The 25,901-nt window shown below is 37.3% G+C and overlaps 3 protein-coding genes across 4 annotated transcripts in view; 1 reads left to right on the top strand and 2 right to left on the bottom strand.

The window, feature by feature from the left end:
• Positions 1 to 5,219, bottom strand: part of SMN2 (survival of motor neuron 2, centromeric) — a 45,176-nt gene extending 39,957 nt beyond the window's left edge. The window contains exon 1 of one of the 2 annotated variants that reach the window (XM_008691319.2): positions 5,101 to 5,219. The gene's annotated coding sequence lies outside the window, so the exon portion shown is untranslated. The remainder of the gene's footprint in view (positions 1 to 5,100) is intronic. The other variant, XM_008691320.2, reaches the window with a different exon arrangement.
• Positions 5,220 to 8,716: 3,497 nt separating this feature from the next.
• On the bottom strand, positions 8,717 to 12,219 carry LOC103663600 (small EDRK-rich factor 1). The gene is made up of 3 exons (XM_008691318.2): positions 12,066 to 12,219; positions 11,186 to 11,294; positions 8,717 to 8,979 (listed from the first exon to the last, which is right to left on the bottom strand). The coding sequence occupies exons 1-3, from the start codon at positions 12,070 to 12,072 to the stop codon at positions 8,907 to 8,909; spliced, it is 189 nt and encodes a 62-aa protein (XP_008689540.1). The 5' UTR covers positions 12,073 to 12,219; the 3' UTR covers positions 8,717 to 8,906.
• Positions 12,220 to 15,553: 3,334 nt separating this feature from the next.
• Positions 15,554 to 25,901, top strand: part of BDP1 (B double prime 1, subunit of RNA polymerase III transcription initiation factor IIIB) — an 81,644-nt gene continuing 71,296 nt past the window's right edge. The window contains exons 1-6 of the mRNA XM_008691317.2: positions 15,554 to 16,319; positions 19,652 to 19,931; positions 21,393 to 21,502; positions 22,411 to 22,470; positions 24,004 to 24,132; positions 25,272 to 25,405. Coding sequence (XP_008689539.2) covers positions 16,108 to 16,319; positions 19,652 to 19,931; positions 21,393 to 21,502; positions 22,411 to 22,470; positions 24,004 to 24,132; positions 25,272 to 25,405 — 925 coding nt within the window. The 5' untranslated portion in view covers positions 15,554 to 16,107. The remainder of the gene's footprint in view (positions 16,320 to 19,651; positions 19,932 to 21,392; positions 21,503 to 22,410; positions 22,471 to 24,003; positions 24,133 to 25,271; positions 25,406 to 25,901) is intronic.

Raw genomic sequence — 25,901 nt, 5'->3', positions numbered from 1 at the left:
CCCCCCCCCCCCCCCCCCCCGCTCCCCAAAAGGAAAAAAGGCACAAAGCATTTATACAGCTGTCTGGATTCCAGGTAGTAGGTTCATGCCTTTAGCCACTTCTCGACCTTATCCGTTCTCCCAAATCTTCTCTAGTAAATTTTGAAACTTAAAAAAGGAGTCAAAATAAACAAATGGGACTGCATCAAATTTTCATTCTTTGCACAGTGAAGGAAAGCAACAGAAGTACAAAAGAAACCTACCAAATGGGTGAAGACATTCTCACATATGAATTAACTTGTAAGAGGTTAACATCCAAAATCTAGGCCTCATAAAACTCAAAAAACAAAACAAAACCAAAAAAAGCAAAACCTCAAAAAACAGCAATTCCTTTAAAAAATGTGCAGATGCCTTGCATAGACATTTTCCCAAAGAACACATAGAGATGTCAACAGATACATGAAGAGATGCTCAATATCACTAACCATCAGGAAAATGCAAATCAATACAATACAGGTGTGAGAATAGCTAATATCAGAAAGACACGAAATAACAAGTGAGAGTAAGGTTGTAAAAAGGGAATCCTCATGCATTATTGGTAGAAATATAAATTGATACCAACACCAGATGAGTGGATAAAGATGTGTTTATACACATATGCACAATGAAATCTTTCCGTTTACAACAACATGGACAGACCTAGAGAGTAGCATGCTATGTGAAATAAGTCAGAGAAGGAAATACCATGACTTCACTTACATGTGGAAACTAAAAAACAATTGAACAGATTGATAGAGAACAAACTGACAATTGCCAGGGGGTGGGAGGAGTAGGGTGGTGGATAAAGTGAAAGGGATAGACAAGAAAAATGGGATCAAATATTGTCTAATATCTAAGGAGGTGCATTTTTTTTTTTGTCTTTAGATGGATCAAGCAGGATTTTAGATCTTAGTAAGGTTTATCATTTACTTTTCCAGATTCTTTATTAGTTATTTAGGATTGCCAGATGGATTCCATGCACATGTAATTTTCTTTTAAAAAAAAAAAAAATCAGGGCACCTGGGTGACTCAGTCATTAAGAGTCCTGGGATCGAGCCCCGCATCGGCCTCCCTACTCAGCGGAAGGCCTGCTTCTCCCTCTCCCACTCCCTCTGCTTGTGTTCCCTCTCTTGCTCTCTGTCAAATAAATAAAATCTTAAAAAAAAAAAAAATCTACCAAAGGAAGTTTGAGGGCTCTCCTACTATGGATATCAGAAATAGATGTTTTTAAAAACCACTGAGATTTTTCTCAATCATAAAAATTCTCACAATATCATTTTTAAATTTTTTTTTGAGTAATCTCTTCACCCAATGTGGGGCTCGAACTCACCACCTGAAAATCAAGAGTCGCATGATCCTACAGGACCAGCCAGGAACCACTTCACAATGGCATTTGATACAGAAATTTAAACAATTTGGAATGAGGTTTTTATTTTTTGAGGTATAATTTATGTACCATAAATTTCACCATTATGAAGTTTTTTTGTGTATTTGAAAGGTTATGAAGCCACCACCAATTCCAGAACATTTCATCACCCCCAAAAGAAACCTTGAACCCATTAGCCGTCACTCCCTATTCTTCCCTCCTTCCAGCCCCTCACAACTACTCATCACTTTCTCTCTGTATGGAGTTACTTATTTTGGATTTTTTATATAAATGGAAGATGTGGCCTTCTGTATCTGGATTTTCCCCCCTAGCATAAGGTTTTCAAGGAGGAAGAAGTATCTTAATTTAAAATGGCAGATTCTTTGTTGAAAAAGTCTACTTATCAGGACGAGGGTATCAACAAAAATGAACCTATGGAATTTTTGTTCTCAAAGAAAATATGTTATTTTATTCCTGATGGTGACCTCTACATTTGAATTACTATATTTTATAGTTATTTCATATGATAGACCAAGTACTCAAAGAACAATGTAGTGAACTCCCAAAGAAAAACCATTTCACCTGACTTGAAGGCACTCATGAAAACATCAAATTTAACTTCATGAACTGGAGGCAATCTTCGTGCATATGGAATTTCCATACCAAAAACTACCTTCAGTGACTCTTGGAACTTGCCCACGAGCAAATAAAGGATTCAAATCATTAGTGATGAGGTTTTCAATTTGAATTTCAAGTGGAATAGTGAATAAACAAATGACAAGGCCAAAACCAATTAGTTGTTTACCCTTATGTTATCAGGGTCTAGGGGCAGGAGATCAGAGATGTATCAGTGATTTTAGTACAAAAACGCTCACAGAACTGTTAACAGCCGGAGAAAGTTAAAAATTACAAATGATGTTTTTGAAGAATATTTAAATGATGTAATGGACAAACGGTAGTATAATTCATAAACGACATAGATATAATTAACCATCCAGTATCTGAGGTTTGGACTCCTCACCCTCACATCATATACCAAATTACATTCTAGGTGATTTTTATAAACTTGGGATGGGGAAGATCTTAAGATAGAAACAAGAAACTATGTAAGCACTGAAAACTCAAATACCTTTTGGGATTCAGGTGCATGATGTAAATAAGTTGAGTAGTAAGCAATAAGGGGACGTAGGTAATCAGTTAAGTCAAGACTATCCCTTCACTCCATCCCACACACTACGCCCAGTCCCTGCCCAAACAAAGCTACTCAAGTTCACATTAAAAAGTTTTAACACATCAGACAGGACAAATCTGCTGTCAGTCTGCATCCTTATTTATAAAGAAACTAGACGTATGATTATGTAACTAAAAATTCTGGCAAAAGCAAAATTAGTACAATGAAAAGACAAACAATAGTTTGGAAAATATTTTTCACATGTAAAAAAAGGTTACTATCCCTTATATATTTAGTATAAATAATTTATATAATTACATTATATAAATGTTTATATATTTTTAAAAAGCTTTATCCAAAGTAAAAACTGCAAAAAAAAAAAAAAAATAATAAGCCAAGAACACAATATTCCTAGAAGAAAAAAACCAAACATGGCCAATAAATACGAAAATAAGCCTTAGTCCTGCATCAGTCTGCTGGTTTAATATCCCTAACCTGCCACTTACTAGCTGGGTAAGCTTGGGGGAAATTCCTTAATTAACACCTCAATTTCTTTATCTATACAGATAGATATAATAGTAGTGCCTACATGCGAAGGCTAAATGAAATAAAAAGCATTAAGCAGAGAGAAAACATGAGTAGATCAGAAGAGAAAATCCCGATGTCCAATAAACATGGAAAAAATGCTCAACCTCCACGGTCAAGAAATTACTTATTATAACTAAGAAACCATTTCTCTCTCAGGTTGGCAAAATTAGTAGAGTTTATATTTGATGTTATCAAAGGCATGGGGATATGGAGAACTATTTTCTTGCTGGAAATACTTTTTTGAAATTGCAAATGTGTGTACTATAACTTTGTCCTAAGAATCCTACCTTTAAGAATGCATCCTTACAGAAATAAAAGAACATTACATAGGTATGATTGTATTATAGAATTGTAGTGGCAAATGCTTACAAACATCTTCAAAGTCCATGAGTAAGAAAATCACTGGATAAATTACTATACAACCATACTATGGTTAGATCTATATGGACTGACGTGTAGGCATTAAGAAAAGTTATAGCTAAGTTTCCCTGTTTTTGTTTCCCATTTTGTAGTGGGTGAATAGTGGTCCCCAAAATGATGCGTCTACCAAGTAACTGTGAACATGACCTTATTTGGGAAAAAGGTTGTGCTGATGTAATTAAGGATCTTAAGATGAGATCATCCTAGATTAGACTGGGCCCTAAACCCAATGACAAACATCCTTTTAAGAAACAGGAAGAAGCCTGAGAAACGAAGTCTATGTGAAGACAGAAATAGGAGTTATGCTGCCACAAGCAAAGTGATGTCTGAAGCCATTAGAAGAGGCAAGGGGATCTAGAATCTTCAGAGGGCATGTGGTCCTGCTGACAACTTGCTTTTAGACTTCTGGCCTATAGAACTGAGAATAAATTTCTGTTCCTGTAAGCCACCACATTTATGGTAATTTGTTACGGCAACCCAAGGAAATTCCCCACATCCCTAGTTATATAAGTGCTTAAGCATTAAGGAAAACTAGACAACAAATTTATGTACTCTATGACCCGGCAATTCCACTTCTAAGTACATATTAAATAGAAGTACATATTTATGACCCCTAAAAGACATATATAGAATATTTATGGCAGAATTATTTTTAAAATCTTCAAACTAAGAGCAATCCAAACGTCATGAAAAGTAGAGTGGATAACTAAATTATGGTATATTTTTATAAGAGAATACTACACAGCAATGAAAAAGAGCTACTGACACACAAAAGACAAAGCATTCTCACAGACATAATGTTGAACAAATGAAGACAGACTTACCCAAGTGCATACTGGATGATTCCACTTCTGTGAAATTCAAAAACATGCAAAACTATTCTACAGTGATAGTCACAAGGGAGCCTGTTGGGTGCTAGAAATGTCTATGGATCTTGATCTGGGTAGAGTCTAATAAAGGTCAATAAAAATGTACACTTAAGGTGTACGCCCTTTATTATCATTTCACTGGGATAAATGCCCAGGAGCCAATTACTGGATTATATTGTAAGGGTATTTTTTAGTTTTCTGAATAACTAATTAATGGCTAAAGTTCATTCAGCCCTTTTGTTGCATTTTCCCAATTTTTTTTTGTTTATAATGAGCAGGCACCAAATTTTGGAGGTTTGAAAGCTGGTAGCGGTGAATGGCATGAGCTTCATTTCACATTTCAGACATTTACTTACCACCTTCATGATTTGCCATATCATGTATCTTCATTTTTTAAATTTAATCTTAGCCTTGCATTAAGAGTCTGCCCAGCATCCATTCCCCCCTTCTTTCTGGTAACAGAACCCCAGATTTGTAAGGAGGACAACCTATTCTTCACGGGATACACTCGGTTATATCATGTTAGGCGCCTGCCCTCCCCCTAAGGTAGGCATATAACCCAAACAAGTTCGTTTGGAGGAACTCTGAATGATGACATAAAGACTGATAATAGTTGTTAAAATTTCACCCTGACAGCAGCATTGTGGAATAAAAAATTCTCATAGTACCTGGAGCTGTTCCAACTCTTGACCTTTCCAAAGACTTGCATCTTCAACTTTTCCTTGGACTCTGGAGTCTCTCATCCACTCAAATAACTGTTGTAGTTATTTGTAATTAATGATTCTGTTCGCAACTAGAAATTTCAATATACCATCAAATCACAGTCTTGATGAGCTTGTTTTTTCTTCAAGCATACATTAAAATACATAACTCTATATTAAATGTCTATTCATAAGCCACCTTAACAGTCATCTTGGGTGGTACAAGGCCACATGGGCCTTTGACCAATGGCTCCTCCCCACCACCCAAATCCAAGTCCTTCACAAAAGCCTTTGTTATGCAATATATGTTTATAAAAGGAAAGTATTCAATAGGATTTTGTCTTGATTACAGCCAGGTAGGTAGGTAGGCAATTTATTATAAACTACAAATTTGTGTAAAAAAGTTCCATTCAGTAATACTCAAGGAAATGTTCTTCTATTGACACACCAGTAAGCAAAGTCACATCCAATTGATAGAGTAGCATGAATAGTATGTGGCATGAAAAATATTTCTATAAAAGTTATGGTATAATCAAAATCAAATTTTAAAATCTCAATTTTCCTGGGCAAATCATCTAACAGCATGCCACTTGTGATCTTTTCATGTGCATTAGTGGATTTAATGGTATGTGAAAGCTTTTAAGAAGCAAAGTTGTAAGGAAAAGTTTAAATCTTGGTGCAATTTACGGGAAAGTGCACTTCAACTTAGAGCGATTCCTCTTTTCCCATTGATATTTTCATGACTTGGCCATCTATAGAGACAATATATTTGATTACTAAATGCAAGTACTGTAGCAGATAACGTCACAGGAGGCAGTTTTACAACATTCCTTCACTCTATTTTGTTCTAATGGAAAACTATGGTTGATAATTGCATAAAGTTAATTCAGTTTTTCAATTCAATTTTTACTTTTTTAAGTCCTCATCACCAAAGGCAATTAGGAACTTACCTAAAGAAGTTCACACTCTCCCCGCTTAGTTTAGATTACTGCTGACACAGTTGATAAAATGTACAAATCTCAAGTTCTGACTGTCAAAGTGAATTTTATATTAGGTTTTCACTTAAGGGGTATTTCCCCTCCAACTGCTTCAATGAGGTATGACTTACTAATACAATTGTTTATATTTAAGGTGTACAATATAATTTGATAGACATATACACTGTGAGGGGATAGCTTTTTAAAGTTCAATAGTCTTCAAACAGCTTTTAGACTCAAAGCTAACAGTATTAGTATGACCCCTGCCTTGAACAGAAAAACTCTTTACAAGGCACTCCTTGAAAATACATAGATCCTTACTCTCTACAAGTGAGTAATCTCATCCCATCTATAAAATCATGCAGAAAAAGAGCCAAATATATTTTTAGAAAGTTAGAAAAATTATGTCAGTAATCACTATTTCCTGTGAATCCTATTTTTCAAAAATGAGCTATAGTGTGTTGAGCGGGTAACAATTTCTTACACATGCAACTAATAGAAAAGGTACTCAAAAGGAATCAAGTAACCGATGAATCTGACCTCACTGTTCTCACCTTGGGCAGTAGCAACTGCTCCCTCATACATCTCAGCAAGACTTATGAAGGTGGCTAATGACGATGCACTATTGTGTTAAGGAGAATGCAAGGTAGCAATTTTAATGCCTACGAGGAGTTCAGTATTTTCTGAATAACATTTTAAAGTTGGCACTACTTCATTTAAGTAATTTTATCTTGCTTTAGGAACATACCAAAAGAATGATCTAAAGTTAGTGCATAAATTAACTTTACTGACCGGATGTAATTATTCACCTGTATTTTCCCTTAGTATCTTGTGACTGAGATATTAACAGAAATAGCTTTATCAGTTACCATCTTTAGAAGTTTAGCTATTTTAGTTACCTTGCTTACATATACTACACGAAAAGAAACTAAAGTGTCAATATATTATAGCAATTATAGTTAAGTTTCTTTCTCTAACTTTTCTGTCTGGCTTGAGGAAATGTGTAGTAATGTTTTAATTAAAAACCAAACCCTTTATCTTAACAATGAATTCATTCAAGTGCCATAAATTTTTTTAAGATGAAGTTTTGGATTTAAGTCTTAATGATTAATTACAACATAGAGATCTTCCTTATCTAATATCCATGTTCTTTTGGAAACTGCAGTTTTCCCCAGATTTATAAGGATTAACTTTTAAAAAGCTAAAGTTATTCCACTATATAGGGTATTTTAAACATGGAAATTATTTGTTACCAAAAAAAAAAAAAAAGGCAAAGTATACAGCTGAAAGCATAACAAGTTCTTTGTATTCATGACTTACCACTATGTAGAAATTCTGGAGATAGGATTACAGAAATCAGACCCATAAAGAATCTTTGCAGTACAATCAGACTTCATCATCCCTTTTATTAGAGAGTAACTTAAGCTGTTGTAATCCTTTTGCCCTTATAACTACCACCATACAAAGTTTGAAGACTTAAGTTAACCCAAAAAATAAAACAGTTTTACTTTAACTGAAAAGCTGTACTAATGTGAAGATAAAAACTTCACATTTGGGGCGCCTGGGTGGCACAGCGGTTAAGCATCTGCCTTCAGCTCAGGGCGTGATCCCGGCGTTCTGGGATCGAGCCCCACATCAGGCTCCTCCTCCTCCTGCTTCTTCCTCTCCCACTCCCCCCGCTGTGTTCCCTCTCTCACAGACTGTCTCTCTGTCAAATAAATAAATAAATCTTAAAAAAAAAAAAAAAAACTTCACATTTGCCTCTTTCAGTATTAGAGACACTGAGGATTCCACCCCATTAATAGGTGGTACCATTGCTAAGTGACCTATCTCAAGATTACCAGAACCTTTGTTCAAATAGGAGGCCAAGTCTTAAAGATCTGTCCATTTCCACAGTGGTAGACTCTCTTTGCAGTAATCATGCCTACTTGCTTCAGAATAAAGTAGTCTTAAACCTTTCTCTAGGTTAACGTATTTCCATATTTATCATTGTCAAGTCACAAGTTTTTCAGTCTCAGAATAGACTTAAAAAACGACACTCTCATAAAACCAAGAGTGAATCCTTTGTACTTTGTACTAGTCAACTGTGTACTCTGGGTGATCACGATATGTTAATATAGGTTCATCAATTACAACAGACTTACCACTCTGGTGGGACATATTCATCATGGAGGAGGCTATGTGTAAGTAGAAGCAGGGGATACATGAGAAATCAATTTTATTGTGAACCTAATTCTGTTCTAAAGAATATAGTCTATTAAAAGAAAGGCACTTACTCCAAAAAATTTTAAAGCTATAAGCAAAACCCGGAGAATTTTCTAAGTTACTCTTAGTAACAAACTTAGTTTGTATTCATCTAGTCACTATTCCAGGTGGGTCTCTGCTATCTATTAATTCTTCAAGCAAACCAGTTAATTACAAAGCAACATTAGATAAATGTATCTTAAATTCTATTATACAATCCAGTTGACTTTAAATAAGATCTACTTTAACAAAGTTTATGACAAAGATTCTAGATTTATAGGAGATTCTATTATCTCATCATATTACCTAACAAATTACAAAAATGCTCACTGCTGATAAAAAAAATAACGTTCACCAATATATCACATGAATGGTTAGTGTTTTATTCTTTGAAGAATGGTTCTGAAACATTACACTAAGTCAGGCTGAAAGGTAAAGTTTAAAATAGTTTTATAAGGATATAACATATGACTGTTCGCTCCACAAAATTTTGACCTTAGAGCTTATGATACACCTAGTTGGCAGTAGCACCCAGGTTTTTCCAAATAGTCATCATTTTTCTCTTGTCTGCATAGACTTCTTCTCATTAGCTGCCTTCTGCTTTTGTTGCATTATCTCAGAGTCCCTATAATGGGGGAAAAGGCTGTAAGTTGTTACAGAAAAACTGATTATATGTTCTTGTTTTGCATATGTAACCCATTAAGCATATTAGAAAACAAACTAAAAGATATAAAGATTCATGTCTTTCTGTTTTCATGGCAACAGGATGGGATAACGAAGTATGGAAGGGCTTTGAAGTCACATCTTATTTTGAAAACCATCTCTATTGTTATCATGATCTTGGGCAAATAATGACCTTTCAAAAATCAGAAAAGTAGTTACTAGGGTTGTTTTATGGAATAGCTATGAATTTATCTATCTGACATTAGGCAGCTATATACAGAAATAATGGCAATTACTCTTCGTTGTCAACAAAGTTAATGTACTCCATTTCTCTCTGAAAGAAGAGGCATATCTAGTCTCCTAGATATCCAAATTGGTACCCAGCATTAGGACGTAGATGTTATGAAGCAATTCAGTTTCTTACAAGCCTGAAAGCCCGATAGCTAGTGATTAAAAATGGATTACACTAAAAAAACAATGGCTAAACCTCTATATATCATAATAACCGTGAACTACAACCAGACTACCCGGGCTAGATGGTCCGGGAAATCCTTATTTTAAAAATACATTAAATGGCTTTGTAATCAGCACCTACTATGTGCCAATTTGCTGGCTCTGGATTAAGTCCCATAGCAACTGCTATTATTCCCATGATTCAAATTAAAAAAAAAAAAAGTTTAGAGCTAAATAATTTGCCTTAAATCACATAAAACCCAAGTTTGTCCAATTTCAAAGTTCAGGCTCTTTCCTGTTATCACATAGATTTACTGTGAGATTTTAATTCAGGGTGAGTATCTCTGTCCATGACAGTAGACATTTCTGTAAAGCCAATAGCAAAGGTAAGGAGTGAGGATGAAGGAAAAACAAGACAGCTACAAAAAAATGAAGTATCATGGAAAAGAGTAGTGATAGTTACTTTTCTGTTTGAAACCGAGCTCTGTTGTACTTGCTGTACCCTTAGTAATGTTACTGAAGTTCAGAGCCTCAGTTTCCTACTCTATACATTGAGGCTAATACTGCTTTTCAGGGAAACAAATAGAGATAATACATAAAGAGTACCCAGCACAGTAGCTTTCTAACAAGTGGATATGCATTTAACAGGGACTATTACTAAGCCAAGCTAGACTAGGGTTCCCCACTAAAAATTTCAGGGTCACTGATTTGTACCACGTTTAGTTTTACTCCAACATAGGTAAACAGAAATCACTTTAATACCATAGAAAAAAAGCATGAAGTGATTATTAACTCAATGTGGGGCTTGAAGTCATGACTCAAGAATCACAATCTCCACTGATTGAGCTAGCCAGGCACCCCCAAACGATCATTCTTAATTCTAGTTACACATTGGAATCACCTGGGGGAAATTTTTTACAGGCAGGTTGAACTTAGGCACAATAAAATTTACCTAGAGCACCTGTTATGCCCAGCCCCAGACCAATTAAATCAGGACTGGATTTAAGGAACAGGCTTCAGTAGCCTTTAGGGTTTCCCAGGTGGTTCTAATGTGCAGGCTTGAGGACCACAGAGAAGCTCCACTGAAGCATGTGTAGTCAATCGTTCACCTGACCTCCGAGTTGTACATAGACAAAGTTTTTAGAATAAAATTAAGCTTGTTTATAAATATGGTTTTTAAAAAATTTAAGCTGTACTCTCCAAATATTTCTGTAGCTATTTTGTATTATTTCTTACATACAATCATACATCAAGGCTGTGCACCTGCATTTTCTCCAACACAAAGGATCTTCAGAAGTCAATATAGCTACACATACTTTTTTGTGTCTCCCTCAGAACCTTAATCCCTGTAATTGAGTAACCTTTCATCTTGACTAGTTTGGGTAGGATGTTTCCTTTGAAAATGTTGTATCTCTAGCACCTAACAGTGCCTACCATGTGGAAGGCATTCAAATATTTTGCTAAATGAAATTTTTATGGTTGTGGTGAGTGAAGCCTGAGATTCTCTTCAAGATTATATAGTTTGAGAGCTGGAAACTTTTCATTCACATATTGGGATAACTACTATCTTATGTAGTTTTAGCGTGCATGCAACGAATGTTCAACTGTTACCCCGTACGCAGACTAAGCCTAGTTTTACCAAGGATTTAAAAAATTCTCTCCATTCTCCATAATAAAAACTTCAGTGACTTGAAAATTCCATTAGTATCACTTACCTCTGCTTTCTCTGAGAGGTGGTCAGGCTATCCTCTTTTCTTTTCCCCTTACTAATTTCCTGGGATTTCTTCATATTTTTCTGGCGGGCAAGTTCTCGCTGATTTCCTCCTACAAAGTCAAACGGTCATGCTCTTTTCCCATCTCAAAAATAATTATGAATTTCGTAAAAACGCTCTTATCTAAATGCATCTGAAGTTGGCTTTTTAACAGATACGCCAGCAAGGTAATTACACCGAACGCTGTTCCCGTATCAGACGAGGAGGAAGCTTAGAGGTAAACACATAAGGTCTTAAGAATATTATCATACCAATCAATGTGTTCACTGGCGGTAAATACCAGGTCTCTTACAACAGGCATTCCACTCCTCAGTCTATACGGGTCAGAATTCCAAATCAAGGTCTAGCTTTTGAAAAGCGTGGATGTAAAGAAGGATAGATACGCAGGGAAGAGAGCTCCACAAGTTGGTCCATCACAATTCGACTGTTAGGCGAACAAATGCGGCTGTTCGAGAAACACTACCTGTAAGGGCCAAACAAAAGAACTAGGGAGGAGACTCAGTCGGAGCTTCCAGTTCTTGTCAGGCCTTAGAACGTGCAACACCAGCTAGAAACCCCTTTCAGACCAGGACCCCTCCTGGGGCCGCCGTCCTCACACACCTCACCTCCGGGGAGGTGTTCTTTACCGTGTAAACTCGCACCTGACCGGCAGGTACACGCCCGACTTCTCAGGTGGACCCGAAGCTAACCATCCCTCTTCCTCTGCGGACTGAGGACAGGGTCCCCGCGCCGCCGGACCGAAGGGGATACACCAGCCAGCCCCCCACTAAGTCCAGTCGCGCCTCGGAGCGAGGCTCCCTCAGCGGACGCTCCGCACACTCACGGGCCATGCCGGCACCGGACCGAGCCTGGAAGAGAACCCCCTCGGGAAAGCAACAGCCTCCTAGCACGCTCAGCGGTCGTCAGCACCCGTGGCCCTTGAAGGCTGAGCCCGCGCGGGCCCTCTGCGGGGCAACGCCTCCGCTCCTTCCATGGCCCCGCCCACCGAGGCTGGAGCACAGCCGCCAGCAAGTCGGGCGAGCGACTGCGCGTGCGCTGCTGGGTAGGCGGGGCAGCCCCCGCTAAGGGTCTCGGGCCGGCAGCTTCGGAAGATTAATCCGCTCTCTGGGGTTATTCGGCCACGCGAGTACGGTCGAGTCGACCAAGCGGGTCCTGCGTCTGTGGATTTTATCCACTGTGTACCCAACACTGGGGCCTGGCCAGCCTCCATTTTTTGGTAACGACAAAAACAGTAAATGCTACTATATCTCATTTTTCAACAAAGAACGTTAACTTTTATTTATCCCTTGCAGAAGCGGGAGGAGGAGGAAGGGGACGAAACAGATTGTTAATTCCGCCAAAGTCAGTTTAGGTCTTTACATATTTTCTTTCATTATTCCTGCACCAAGCCTGTAACGTAGGCTTCATTGTTCTCATTTCACGGGAGAGGAGATTGAGACTCTGAGACCAGGAGCGACTGACGTAACAGGTAGGGACTCGTAGAAGTGAGATTCAGATTTCAGACTCTTAAATCTCTTCATTTCCCGTTTAATCCCAGTGCCTTTGTCGACAGTACTTCAGAAGTTTTAGGTTAATGGCTCTGTGCTTGGGTTGTGTGATGGGAAGGGAATGACAGGGAATGCAGTTTTATCACACATTTATAATACCCCAGGATAACCTTGGAACCTGGGTAAAAGCCGGGTGCGTTTGCCATTGCTAGAAACAGACGCGGAAAGATGCCTATTGGTTAATTTGGTTAATACTTATGTTCTTCGTCTATCCCGTTAATTATTACAAACTGATAAATGTGTAGAGTTAGTCTGTACACCTAAAATTGCCCTATTTTTAAAAAAGACTGAGAGAAAGACTGAGAGGGAGAGACAGCACAATAGGAGGGAGAGGGAGAGAAGCAGACTCCCCGCTAAACTGGAAGCCAGTTGCAGGGCTCCATCCCAGGACCCTGGGATCATGAGCCGAGCCCAAACCAAGAGTTGGCTACTTAACCTGCTGAGCCACCCAGGTGCCCCGCCAAATCGCCCTGTTTCTGGGAAACTTTTATTTTGGAAATTTTCAAACATACAAAAGTATAGAAACTACTACAATGCACTCTCAAGTATATATGACCAAGCTTCAATAGTGTTTATTTTAACTCCTAAGAATCACCTATTTTAGAGAAGGTAGGAGAAAGTGGTGAAGACTTAGAGCTTTGGAGATGGAATGTCTTGGTTGAAAGCCCAGCTCTACCAATGAGTACATATGTGAACTTGGGCCCATGTTACTTCATTGCAGTAAAGCTTCCTTTCCAGTAAAATGGGAAGGTAAATGTACCTCCCTAATTAACTGAATTAATGTATATTAATTGACAAAGTGCCCAATATATGGTGACCCTCAATAAGTTAGCTATTCTTGTCATTCTTTTAACCTCAGAGAGACTTGTGTGTCTGTCACTCTCCTTAAGCCGCACCTCTCTTCAATAGTGCTTACGTGCCAAGTGTCTAATTTCCCTTAAGCAACTTCTTCTGGAGTAACCAGCAAGGGGGAAAAGATTGACTTTCTGGCCTGGCTCATAAAGAAGGGAGGAAAGCAGTTGGGGATTGGAAAGTAAGTAGTAGCGTTGTTGTTTCCGTGTGTGGTCTTAATATACAATCTAATTAAGCTTTTTCTTTGTGGCTGAAAATATACTTTGTGAGCTGTAGGGATACATATGATGAACACAAGAAATGTTGGGTGTGTCTGCCAGAGAAAACGGAAGACTTTTGAAATTACTGTGATGCCATTATGAGTTTACTCCACAAACTTGGTTGTGTGACAGACATCTTAGGACTTTATATTTATTTGTTTATTTATTTGAAAGAGAGAGGGGGTGGGTAGAGAGCGAGCTCTCAGAGGGAGGAGCAGAGGGAGAGGGACAAGTAAAACTCTAAGCTGAGCTCAGAGCCCCTACCCGGGGCTTGATCTCATGATCTGGAGATCATGATGGGAGCCGAAGTTGAGAGTCAGATGCTTAATCAACTGAACCATCCAGGTGCTCCTAACTTTATATTTAATAACAAAATTAAATCTGACTTTGTTCTCATCTTTATATTAGTGAGAAATTAAATCTTTGTCATTACTGACTGCCTTATGTACAGAATTGTGGAAATGCCCTAGATTCTTAGGTGGAACAGAACATTTGGGGAAAGGCAATGCGTTGTTGTACCAGAATATACTGTGTGAAGCCCTGTGGTCCTGGCAGTGGCTCCAAGATTCCGGAGACATCTTTAGTAGGGGTTTCTTTGTCAAGTTCTTGAGCTTCTCTAGGTGTATCTGATGTCCTGTTTCCTCCCCCAGGGTACTGGAGGGAGCCCACAGAATCCATAGACCTCCAATTTCTTTCCACTGTGAGAGGTATTTCTTTTCTGTGTTTCCATCCTTATTATCTTACTTTCAGAAACACTTGCCTTTCTTTCTCCTTCTTGATGACATAGCAAGGATTAATAAAGAATTTAATTCCTTTGACATTTTGTTATTAACGTAGCAGGATGTTCTTGAAAAATCTTGTCCTTCTAAGAAGGAAGTCGGGCCTCTCTGTTGGAATGAGTCAGGGAATTTGAATTGCAGGTTCAAAAACTGGCCCATACTGTGTAGGGCTGACCTCATCTGTGGCCATTTTTCCTCTCATTATAGGAGTCTTCCCTAACCATCCTACCTAAAGTAAGCCAGCCTTCCATTAATCTGTCATAGTACCATTTAGTTATTTAAAAAGATTTTATTTATTTGACAGAGACAGCACAAGTAGGGGGAGTAGCAGGCTCCCCGCGAGCAGGGAGCTGCACGTGGGGCTCTATCCCAGAATCCTGAGATCATGACCCAAGGGGAAGGCAGATTGCTTAACCGACTGAGTCACCCAGGTGCCCCGTCATAGTACCCTTTAAGTTTGTTTCATAACATTTAATAAATTCTTAAATTATTTTGTTCTTTTGTTGTATTTTTTTCTTCCCACCCCAGAACGCCTTTATTGCTCTATTGCTATCTCCTGATACAGATTAGGAATTCTAAGGTAATTTACTATAACTATATAGTTTTAACTATAATAATTTTTGAACAGGTATATTAAAAAGTACACAAAGGTATACAGTGAATGGTTTTCCTCCCACGACATGATCTAGAAACCTAGTTCCTCTTCTAGGAAGTAATTTAGCATTTTCTTCACACCTGAATTTGTAATTTATGTTCTACTCGATTTAGAATTTCTAAATTCTGGGGATGTGAACAGGCACTACTATACAAGACTTTTTTTTTTTTTAAGTTTTTAATTAAATTTTTTTTTTTTTTTTTTTTTTTTTTAGTAATCTCTACCCTCAATGGGGGGCTCGAACTCACGACCCCAAGATTGAGAGTCCCACCCTTTTCTGATTGAGCCAGTCAGGCGCCCCATGATTTTAATAGACTCCTAAAGGTTTGGGCTGAGGGGCTTAACTACCCCCTTCCTCTCCTTTCAGTAACTCCTAGGGAGTCCTGATGAGGGGAGAGCGGTTCACCGTGCGTCCCAGTTTCCGGTTCGCAAGTAACTCTATAGTTTGACAGTTACCATGGCTCCGGGAGATGTGCGTCTTACGTTCTTCCGCGGCGCTGGCTGATGGCGTAATCAGTTCCGGCGCCCTATGAGGGCGGGTCAGCAAGGTACTGGGGAAACTTAGCTATTAGTGTAGCAGGGTCATGAAGAAGAGGCGGCGGCGGGAGGAAGGTGGAGGCGGCGGGGGTGAGGAACTGCGGTAGCTGCCCGCTGGCCTGGTGGCGTGGCTGTGCGGAAAGGGCGTAGTTCTTAATCCCTTCTCCGGGGAGCGGCCGGGGCTCGGGGCTGAGAGCGGCCTTGGGGCCGCCTCCCCGGGCCCCCTGGCTCCGCCATGTTCCGCAGGGCACGCCTTAGCGTGAAGCCGAATGTCAGGCCTGGTGTAGGCGCCAGGGGTTCCACCACCCCTAACCCGCAACGTGGACAAGAGGCGCCCAGGCCCCAGGATCCTGCAGCGGCCTCTTCCCCAAAGCCAGCGGAGTCTACAGATGTGCCCCCGGTGGATTGCGGGGGATCAGAGCCCCAAGAAAAGGCTTCCAGGAGCAGGTAAGTGCGTGCAGAAGGGAGCATTTTCATCTGCCGCGCCTCTCTGGGCCTGTCACCTAGAAGCTGACCAGATGAATTTACCATAGGAGTCCTCCGTTTCCTGCATTAAGCCTTAGAGTTGAGGCCCTGTGAACCTACTGCCAACTGCAGTTTGTCGCTCTGTCCACAAGGTGTGGCAAATGTGGATTTTGTTAAGGTTTGTAGATTCTCGGGGTGTGGACTAGGTCTTCAGGAGGTGGTGGGAAGAATCCACATGTAACAGTTTTGAAGTGAAAAAAATCCACATGTGGTATTGTTCATTAGCTTAGATTACTTCACCGTAGTTTTTTCTCCGGAGTACTTTGCGGAGGTAAGTAGTTTTTTAAATTTTAAAAACATTCATATATTCTTAAAAGACCAATGTTACTTTGGTTCTGCAGATTTGTGTTAGTGGAAAGGAGATGGGGTTACATGCTTTGATTTGGGGGTATGCCCCTTTATAGTGGCCATGTTTTCTGAAGGGAAAAGCATGTGCCAGTACCACATTTGGATTCAGGATTTTTTTCTTAATTTAACAGTTTATTAGACTTCGCTGGGCAGAATTTACTTACTGTAAAATGGAGATAATATTACACGCTTTGGAGAGTTATTGTGGAGTTCAGAAAAGACTGACAAACTATCTTGCATAGGACATGGCAAAATAGTTGCTTACAAAAAGTTATTTGTTTAAAATAAATGCGATGGTAGTAATTAACAAAGTAATTAAAGTTAAGACATGTTGAGCTACTAATGCCTTCTGTTTCTGTAATATGAATGGGAGGAAGGCAATAAAACCTGACCCTATTAAATGACAATGAGATGGTATATATTCTCTGTATGTTCTGACAGGAAGGTGAAAAAAATTTTTTTTTTAAAAGATTTTATTTATTTATTCGACAGAGATAGAGACAGCCAGCGAGAGAGGGAACACAAGCAGGGGGAGTGGGAGAGGAAGAAGCAGGCTCATAGCGGAAGAGCCTGATATGGGGCTCGATCCCATAACGCCAGGATCACGCCCTGAGCTGAAGGCAGGCGCTTAACCGCTGTGCCACCCAGGTGCCCCAGGAAGGTGAAAATTTTATTCCTTTTTTTTTGGCCAAACTTTGTTGGCCTGTACTGGTGCTGGGTATAGGGTGTTATTTTCCCACCTTAGTGATGCTTAGCAATTTCCAAGTTTCTTATATGAATATATTTTTTTAATAAAGATTATATTTATTTATTGGACAGAGAGAGAACACCAGCAGGGGGAGTGGGAGAGGGAGAAGCAGGCTTCCCACCTAGCAGGGAGCCTGGTGCCGCGCTCCATCCCAGGACCCTGGGATGATGACCTGAGCCAAAGGCAGACACTTAACGACTGAGCCACCCAGGCGCCCCTATATGAATAATTTTTCAAAATTTCCCCTAAAAAAGGAAATACAAATATCAGTCCTGTTAATAGAATTTGCAGAGATCCTGTTAACTACATATAAATGCGCGATGTTTGATAATTTAATGAATTACTCAGGTTCTGTAATCTTGAGACATTTGAGGTCGAGGATATTTAGTTTCTTAAAGTTGGCATTTAAGGAGTATATTTGATATTTTTACGTTGTGTTTTTCTTTTTTTTGCGGGTCTTTGCAGTTGTAAAAATATGTGATAAAAACATAGGGTGTATATTGTATGGTTTCATCATAATTGGGTGAAATGCACATGGTGCATGTAGCATGTTATAAAGGCTGAGATAAGAGTTTAAATTGGAGATTTCTTTGGGTTTCTGGCTGGCTTAGTCGGAAGAGCTTGACTCTTGGTCTTGGGGTTGTAAGTTTGGGCCCTACATTGAGTGCAGAGATTACTAAAAAACAAACAAACAAACAAACTTCAAAAAGTGGAGATTTCTTGGAAAGGTTATTCTATAGGTTTAGGTGTTTTCCACTTGTATTTTTTCATTTTTATTTTTTTAAGATTTTATATATTTATTTGTCAGAGAGAGAGAGAGTAAGCATAAGTAGTGGGAGCAGAGGGAGAAGCAGGCTCCCCACTAAGCAAGGAGCCTGATTTGGGACTTGCTCCCAAGACCCTGGGATCATGACCTGAGCTGAAGGCACATCTTTAACCGACTGGAGCCACCCAGGCGTCCTCGTTTTCCACTTTTCTATAAAACTAATCATAACATGAAAAGTATAGACTGCTTTTAATTCTTTTTTTTTAATTTAAGATTTTATTTATTTATTTGAGAGAGAGTGATCGAGCACACAGAGGGAGAGGGAGAAGCAGACTCCCCGCTGGGCAGGGAGCCCAGTGGGGGACTCCTTCCCAGAACCCTGGGATCGTGACCTGAGCTGAAGGCAGATGTTTAACTGACTGAGCCACCCAGGCTCCCCGACTACTTTTAATTCTTTTTTTTTTTTTTAAAGATTTTATTTATTTATTTGACAGAGAGAGAGCGCGTGCGCACGTGTGCACACACAAGCAGGGGGAGGAGCAGATGGAGAGGAAGAGGCAGACTCCTGCTGCGCAGGGAGCCTGATGCAGGGCTTGATCCCAGGACCCCAGGATCATTACCTGAGCTGAAGGCAGATGTTTAACCTACTGAGCCACCCAGGCGACCTGCTTTAATTTTTATACCCTCTGTCTTCTTGACTTAATTTGCTTTCAGGCCATTCCTAAAATATGTATATCCAATCTGAGCTATACCTAATATGTAATTTGGAGTGACTGAGTACTTTTTTTGAGTGAGGAGTTTGATAGCTGTGTAAGTAGTTACCCAACAAAAGATAAATGATTTCTGCCTCAGACAGTATTTGGTTTGATTAATGTAGCTAAATGTATATTCTCAAATACTGCAGTAGAGATATTTTAGAAGTTTGAAGTTTTGTATGTTTGGTTTACTCTATTAACCTGAGATCAGGTTAATAGAGTAAAATTTCAGTAATTTAGATCAGTTCAGGGGGATCTCAGTATAGATTATAAAGAAAAACAATTGCCACTAGTTACCTAGTGGTTCAAAATAGGGTAATTAAGCTTTAATTTGTAACTTGGCCTTTTGTTTTCCTTAGAGTTAGCATGAGCATGAAATAATATGTTCTATTGCTGTATGGGACTTGAAGTTTGAAAAAGATCAACAGTCTTTTTTAGAATTTATAGCTCTGTTAAAAACATTTACTAAATAAAATTTTTATTGCAGTCTCTGTCATTATTAATGTATATCTGAAGTCATTGATTTTTTTTTTAATAATGAGATTCTACTGTTTTAGATTTTCACCAGGCTAGTTTTTGAAACTAGAATATAAAAGATCCACGGTGCCCTTTTTCTTTTCTTTTTTTTAAATTTCAGCAGTGATGAAAAGACTGACAGTGAGAATTATGTTGAAGAAGCCAGTAAATCTTCCTCTACGGTTTCACAGAGAAGAAAGAAAGTATCAAGTACTCCTACTCTGGTTAAGCCTGGTGTCAGTGTTCCTTCAGAATCTCATCCCTTATCTACAGTTAATCAAGAAGTTCCGCAGCCAAACCCGCTTCCTACAAAAGAGAAACAGCCATGTTCAGACAGATACCGATTGTATAAAGCCCAGAAACTAAGAGAAATGTTAAAAGAAGAATTGAAAAAAGAGAAGGTAAAAGATAAAAAAATCACATTTTGACTGGTCCCTGCTAGAATTCTGTTTTTATGTTAGGCATCATTTGGAGTAAAAATATCTATAGCATTTAATGGAGCATAATCAATTAATATCCCTTTTGTTTTTGTTTTTATTATTAACATATATTATTTGTTTCAGGGGTCCAGGTCTGTGATTCATCAGTCAGTATCTCTTTTGTTAACTGTTAGATTAATAGGCACAAAGGACCTAATAAGCTTTTTTTCCCCACTATGTTAATTTTTATATATTCATCTATATCTTTCATTGTTTTTGGTGAAGACCACAAATAGCAGTTCTGTAGATATACATACATAGAAAAATATACGAAGCATATTTATCAAATAAGCCTTCAGTCTGATTTTTCATGATGTCCAAGTGACATGAGTTAATATTCATTTGAATTAAGACAAGTATACTTGAGCAAAATGAATTGGTAATATTTTCTAAGTTTACAATATGGAAATTATAAATGGAAAAAATTTGCACGTATGTATATATTAGAGTCCATCTTTTTTTTTTTTTTTTTGAGTCCATCTTCTTTTTAATCTTGAAGACTGATTATTTTTCCAAGAGGTCACCCTGGCAATACTGAAGCATGTAAATCTGCAGTTTGATACTTAAGATTTGAATCTTAGAGTCATCCCTTACTATGTGACCTTGCGCAATTTAATTAATTTTTCTGTGTCCTCATCTGCAAACTAAGACTGATGATTATATGTGTCTCACTGGAGGGTTGTAAGATTAGGTGAATTTATACATGTAAAACACATTTAGACTAGTGTGTCAAATAGTAAGAGCCCAACACATGTCAGCTCTTATTATTAATTATAGAATGCCCTTTTTAATTAAGAGGAAGGCACTTAGCATGGTGCTTTATATTTGTTATTTGATACTATCACATTTGTGAAGTAGACTTCACTGTTTTACACAGACAGAAATAGGCTCACAGAGGTTACTTGCTTTGTGTCAAACATCAGTGGGATTTGAATCTATATCCTCTAAAATTGCAGTTTTTCTAGATGATCTATGTTTATTGAATCTGCTTGGGATTTATTCTAGGGAATAAAAAAATTAAACATTTGCTTCAAAAATTTTGTAAAATTCACAGAAATCCAGTTCACTACAGGGTAAGCAAAAGCTATATGTTTGTAAATTCTAAGTAAACACTTATAGTTAGAAGACATTTGTATGATTTATTCATTGAGCTTTTGTCCAGTCCTAGACACTTTAGTTTTTAAGGTTCCTTGATGAGCTATAACTTTTTAATATTCACTTTAGGAAATTTTTCCTTAAACTAGAAATAATTGTGGTAGGAATAATACTAAGTCACTTGGAATGAATGCAACAGGGAGCTAGCTATACCTTGGAGCATAGTACATGTGAAATTCTCTGTATTTGTAAAATAAAAGTGATCTTTGTGTGTGTTTGTGTGTCTAGAAGCAATGGAAAAACAAATATGCCATAAATGAAAGTCAGAAGCCACCAGATCGTTCAAAAATGACTATGAGAGATTTCATATATTACCTGCCAGATAACAATCCAATGACGTAAGTAAACTTTACTTGTTTTCCTTTCTTTGAGTATGCAGTGATTTGCGTATCACTTTTAGAGTTTCAATGTTTTCTAAAACATGTTGACAAGTTTATAGCACATACAATGTTCTTCTAGAGAGAATTTTTAAACAAAATTTAGTGGTATTTCAAGTAACTGCTTTCTTGGGATGGTATCCTTTACCTCTGAGATTAAAAAGTAAGTTTCTTTTCTTATATTTCTAAGCTCTTGTAAAATCAACTAAACAATTTTTCTCTAATCAATATTACAGATTCTGTTTCTTGTACACTATAACCTGATTCTAAAGGAATGGTCTAATTTTTATGCCCTACCTCTTAATTAAATATAGTGACATTTGATTAACAGATCCTCCAAGAACAAAGCTTCTTTAACCAGAGTTAGCCTGGTGAAGCAGGCGGTTATAATACATTTCATTGTTATGTTCTTCATGGTTTAGCAGGTGGATGTAAGAATAGTGACATGTTTTCAGTATAGCATTTTTCAGGTTCAGCAGGTCTTTGGCCTGTTGAAGGAAGGACCAAAAACCTAGGTTTTGTGTTATTTGACATCTAAGGATTGGGAGAAAAGCCATGTAGGTTGCTTTAGGCCTTAGGACTGAGAGAGCTTCCCTTCACTAAGGAATTAGAGAGTAAAAACGTTCCCTACTCAGGGTGTAGCAAATTATTTATACTTGATGACAAAAGTTTTTGACTGAGAAATTGACTCTTGGACCACACACTGTCATTAATAATGATGTTATGGTGTATCATTTAAAAACGTGTTAAAGTAATTTCTTTCTTGCTGATGGATAGAATAGACATGATGTAAATTACTTAAAAGTATTTTTTATGTTAAATATTAAATTGTTTTACACATTTAAAAACAAATGTTATTTATTTGTTAGTTCTTCACTGGAGCAAGAAAAGAAAACTGAAAAATCATTGACACCAGTCCAGACAAGAGAGTAAGCATTTATCTTACTGTTTTTTTTCTTTTCTTTTTTTTTTTTTTTCACTAAATTCTTTGGTGGATAGAGTTTTTAAAAAATGAAATCAAATAATGCTTTTTGTTATAGTCAAGTTACATGTGATAGGAATGTTAAAATGGAATCACTAACAAGAATAAAAGTTAGTGCCTGATTTAAATCAAAATGAAAGGCCCACACTTTTGTGTATTATATATGGAAATGGCCAGTGGTATGATTTCAGTTAAAACTTTTAAAATTCAAAAGAATTTTGAATTCTGTTTTAGAATAATAATATAATACAATGGTACAAAAATCACATGGAGCAAAAGTATACTGAGAAAAGTTTTCCAAATCTGTTTTTCTGTCATTTTGTTCCTCTGTAGAGGCAACAAATGTTACCGATTTTTTAATGTATCATTCTAGTTCCATTCTGTGTCTGTCCTAACAAGCATGTGTATATTTTTCTTTTTCCTTTTCTTTCCTTTCTTATTATAGTTTTGATGTCATTAGAGTGCTTTTTTGTACGAGCTTCTTGTTGCCTTCTACACTGCACTGTAATGTTTGCTTACTACTAGGAAGTGTCTCCGAGAGGCTTCCTGGGAAGTTACTGTAGTTTTGTAATTCAAGATGGGGGGGGATTATGGAAAATTGCCAGAACATTGGGATTTTCTGGTTGTTACTTCAATGGTTATTAAGTAATGATTGCTGTTTTGCTTAGAATTTATATTGTTTTAAAGCAGAATTCTCAGACTTTAGCAGTAGGTTCTATTTTTACAGATTTATGGGTTATGTTCACTTCTGTAAAGCCTTCAGGAGACCATGTAGTTGAATGGAAGGTATATGGGTTATTTAGAGTTATTATCTGGGGAAAACTGTGTTTTGCTTCTGTTGGGTAATCTGGAGCAAAGATTATTTATCTACTGCAAACCTCAGATGGGATTGAAAATACTAATGCCTGGGGCGCCTGGATGGCTCAGTTGGTTAAGCATCTGCCTCCGGCTCAGGTCATGATCCCTGGGTCCTGGGATCAGGCCCCGCATTGGGCTGCCTGCTCAGCGGAGAGCCTGCTTCCCCCCCTCCCTCCCCTCCTCTCTTGCTCACTCTCTCTCTCAAATAAATAAATTTTTAAAATCTTTAAAAAAAAAGAGAGAAAATACTAATGCCCAAGGATTGTTATGAAGAGTTAATAAAATGATCTGGAAACTAATGCTTTATAACTGTAAGGGTTTTTTTTGTTGTTGTTAATTCCCCAGTATCTATTTGGTTTTTCTGATACTCTGTTGAGACAAAAGATGAGAATTTGTTTCTCTGTTTTCAAAAGCGAACAAAGGCTTTTTACTAAATGCTACTGGATAAAGTTAGAGAAATTCTTATAGCCACGTCCTTAACATGTAATATTTTTAATTAGGTTATAGGGAAAGTTGGAAATAAATAGAAGTTAGGATTTGAAGTGATTTATTTCACAAGTCTGTAGTAGTCAGGAAATGCATCTCATGGATATATGAATTAACTTACCTTTACATTTGGTAGGCAAGAAGGTAAGAGTACTCCTGATACAGCAGATAATGAAGAACTAGAAGAAGAGGTGGATGACGGGCCATTGCTGGTTCCTCGAGTAAAAGTGGCAGAAGATGGTTCCATTATTTTGGATGAAGAAAGGTAAGTTAAAAACAACAACAGAGACTGTGGTTTCAAACCTGAGAACAAATGTGCTTTGTTTAATGAGAGAGAGTGTTTCCGTATCAGTCATTGTCACTTAGACATTGATGTTTATATTTTTCTAATGGATGTTATAAATGGAAAAGTGAGTTAGATTCATTTATAATTTTTAGGAATTCATATGTTATGTTTTGTATGAGAAGATGGTATTCCTGATATATCATCCATTAACCTACCACCATTTTTTATAACTTTACTGGTAATTGGAGTGAGCTACTGAACTAATCATATGCTGGCCTCTACTGATGATAGATTTCAAAAATTGATTCAGTCTTGAAGTCAGAATTTAGGTTTTCATATTATTAACTAATACCATGTTTTGTTGTCTGGTAATAAGTAGTGAAAATGCAATGAATCATAGGTTTGATATTCTGTGATTTCTGTTAATGACAAGTTTAATTCACCTTGTTTAATTTTTCAGTTATAACATTAAATTTTTCAAATTTGGCATTGTAGAATTTGTTCTTTGTCCAAAGTATGTTCTTTTAAAAAGAAGATAAATTTGTAGGTAGTAAGTAAATAAAAAAGGGTGATAGAAAGTCTTCCGACAGTTCAGTTAAAAAATCTTTTTATAGCTTATACAATTCTGTGATAATTAAACATTAAGGCAATACTATTAGTAATTGTTTTTGTGTGTTGTTTTATATTGTGATGATGATTTTACTGGTCATTAAGTGGTTAAAAGCATTTAACTGCTTTGTGTACAGGAACATTGAACATAATATCAAATGCTTATGTTTCTTGATCATTTCTGCTGGGTCTAGCATGATAAGAAAATATGTATTAAATAAAGGAGACATTCACAAGTTAATAAAACAAATAATTTTTTGGTGGCCCAAAGATAATGTGTAAATTTTATATTGCTCTTAAGGATTGTGGAAAAATGTTAGCATTTATTTTTATTCCTTCACAATCACATTTTAAGTGAAAATTAGCAGATTCTTATAAAATATGCATACCTCATATACTACTTTTGATATGACTGCCATGGTAAATTTCAAAATATAACTATTCAGGTATCATTTATTATTTTTTTCTTGTTTATAATGCAGATCTGTTTAAAAATGTGTCTTTTTTAGTTTAACTGTAGAAGTTTTAAGGACAAAAGGCCCCTGTGTGGTTGAGGAAAATGACCCCATATTTGAGCGTGGTTCTACAACTACATATTCCAGCTTTAGGAAAAACTATTATTCTAAACCATGGTCAAATAAAGGTAACTAATTTTCATTTTAAATTGTGTAGGTTATTTGTTTGAAATAAAGTGAATTATTTTCTGTAAGTAAGTAAAATACAAACTGTGTTATTTTCTCTTTAGCTAAATTTATTGGCACCTTCCAGTGGGGCCCCCTCTCCCAATACCATGGCACTATATCTCTGGCTTTATCTTTGTAATCTTTTTAGGAATCAGCATTATGGTCATTTGGGCTGGAATATTCCTCTCTGTCAAATCCCTGTATAAAAAATAACATTTTTATGGAAAATTACTAATATTTTTAATGCTCATAATATTATACCTTCATTGTATAATAAAGTTTGTAAAAGTAAAAATTAGGCTGTTTAAAGAAGCATGTAATACCTATTGAATGGTATTGCTTATTCTTAAAAAAAATAACACAAATCGTTCTGGGAAAAAAATGAAACAACAGAGTAATACAGGGAACAAGAAAGATTCTGTACTTCCCTCTTCTGACTTCCCCAGTCCTATTCTG

The sequence above is a fragment of the Ursus maritimus genome, unplaced genomic scaffold (assembly GCF_017311325.1).
Source record: "Ursus maritimus isolate PB19 unplaced genomic scaffold, ASM1731132v1 scaffold_5, whole genome shotgun sequence".
Lineage (NCBI taxonomy): Eukaryota > Metazoa > Chordata > Mammalia > Carnivora > Ursidae > Ursus > Ursus maritimus.
The sequence above is the reverse complement of the archived record's forward strand: the minus strand, read 5'-3'. Positions and strand labels throughout refer to the sequence as shown.

Excerpts from the sequence above, each read along its gene's own strand:
- LOC103663600 (XM_008691318.2), bottom strand. Across the intron at positions 8,980-11,185 it reads ACCTCTCAGAGAAAGCAGAG|GGACTCTGAGATAATGCAAC; the intron begins GTAAGTGATACT and ends CCCCCATTATAG.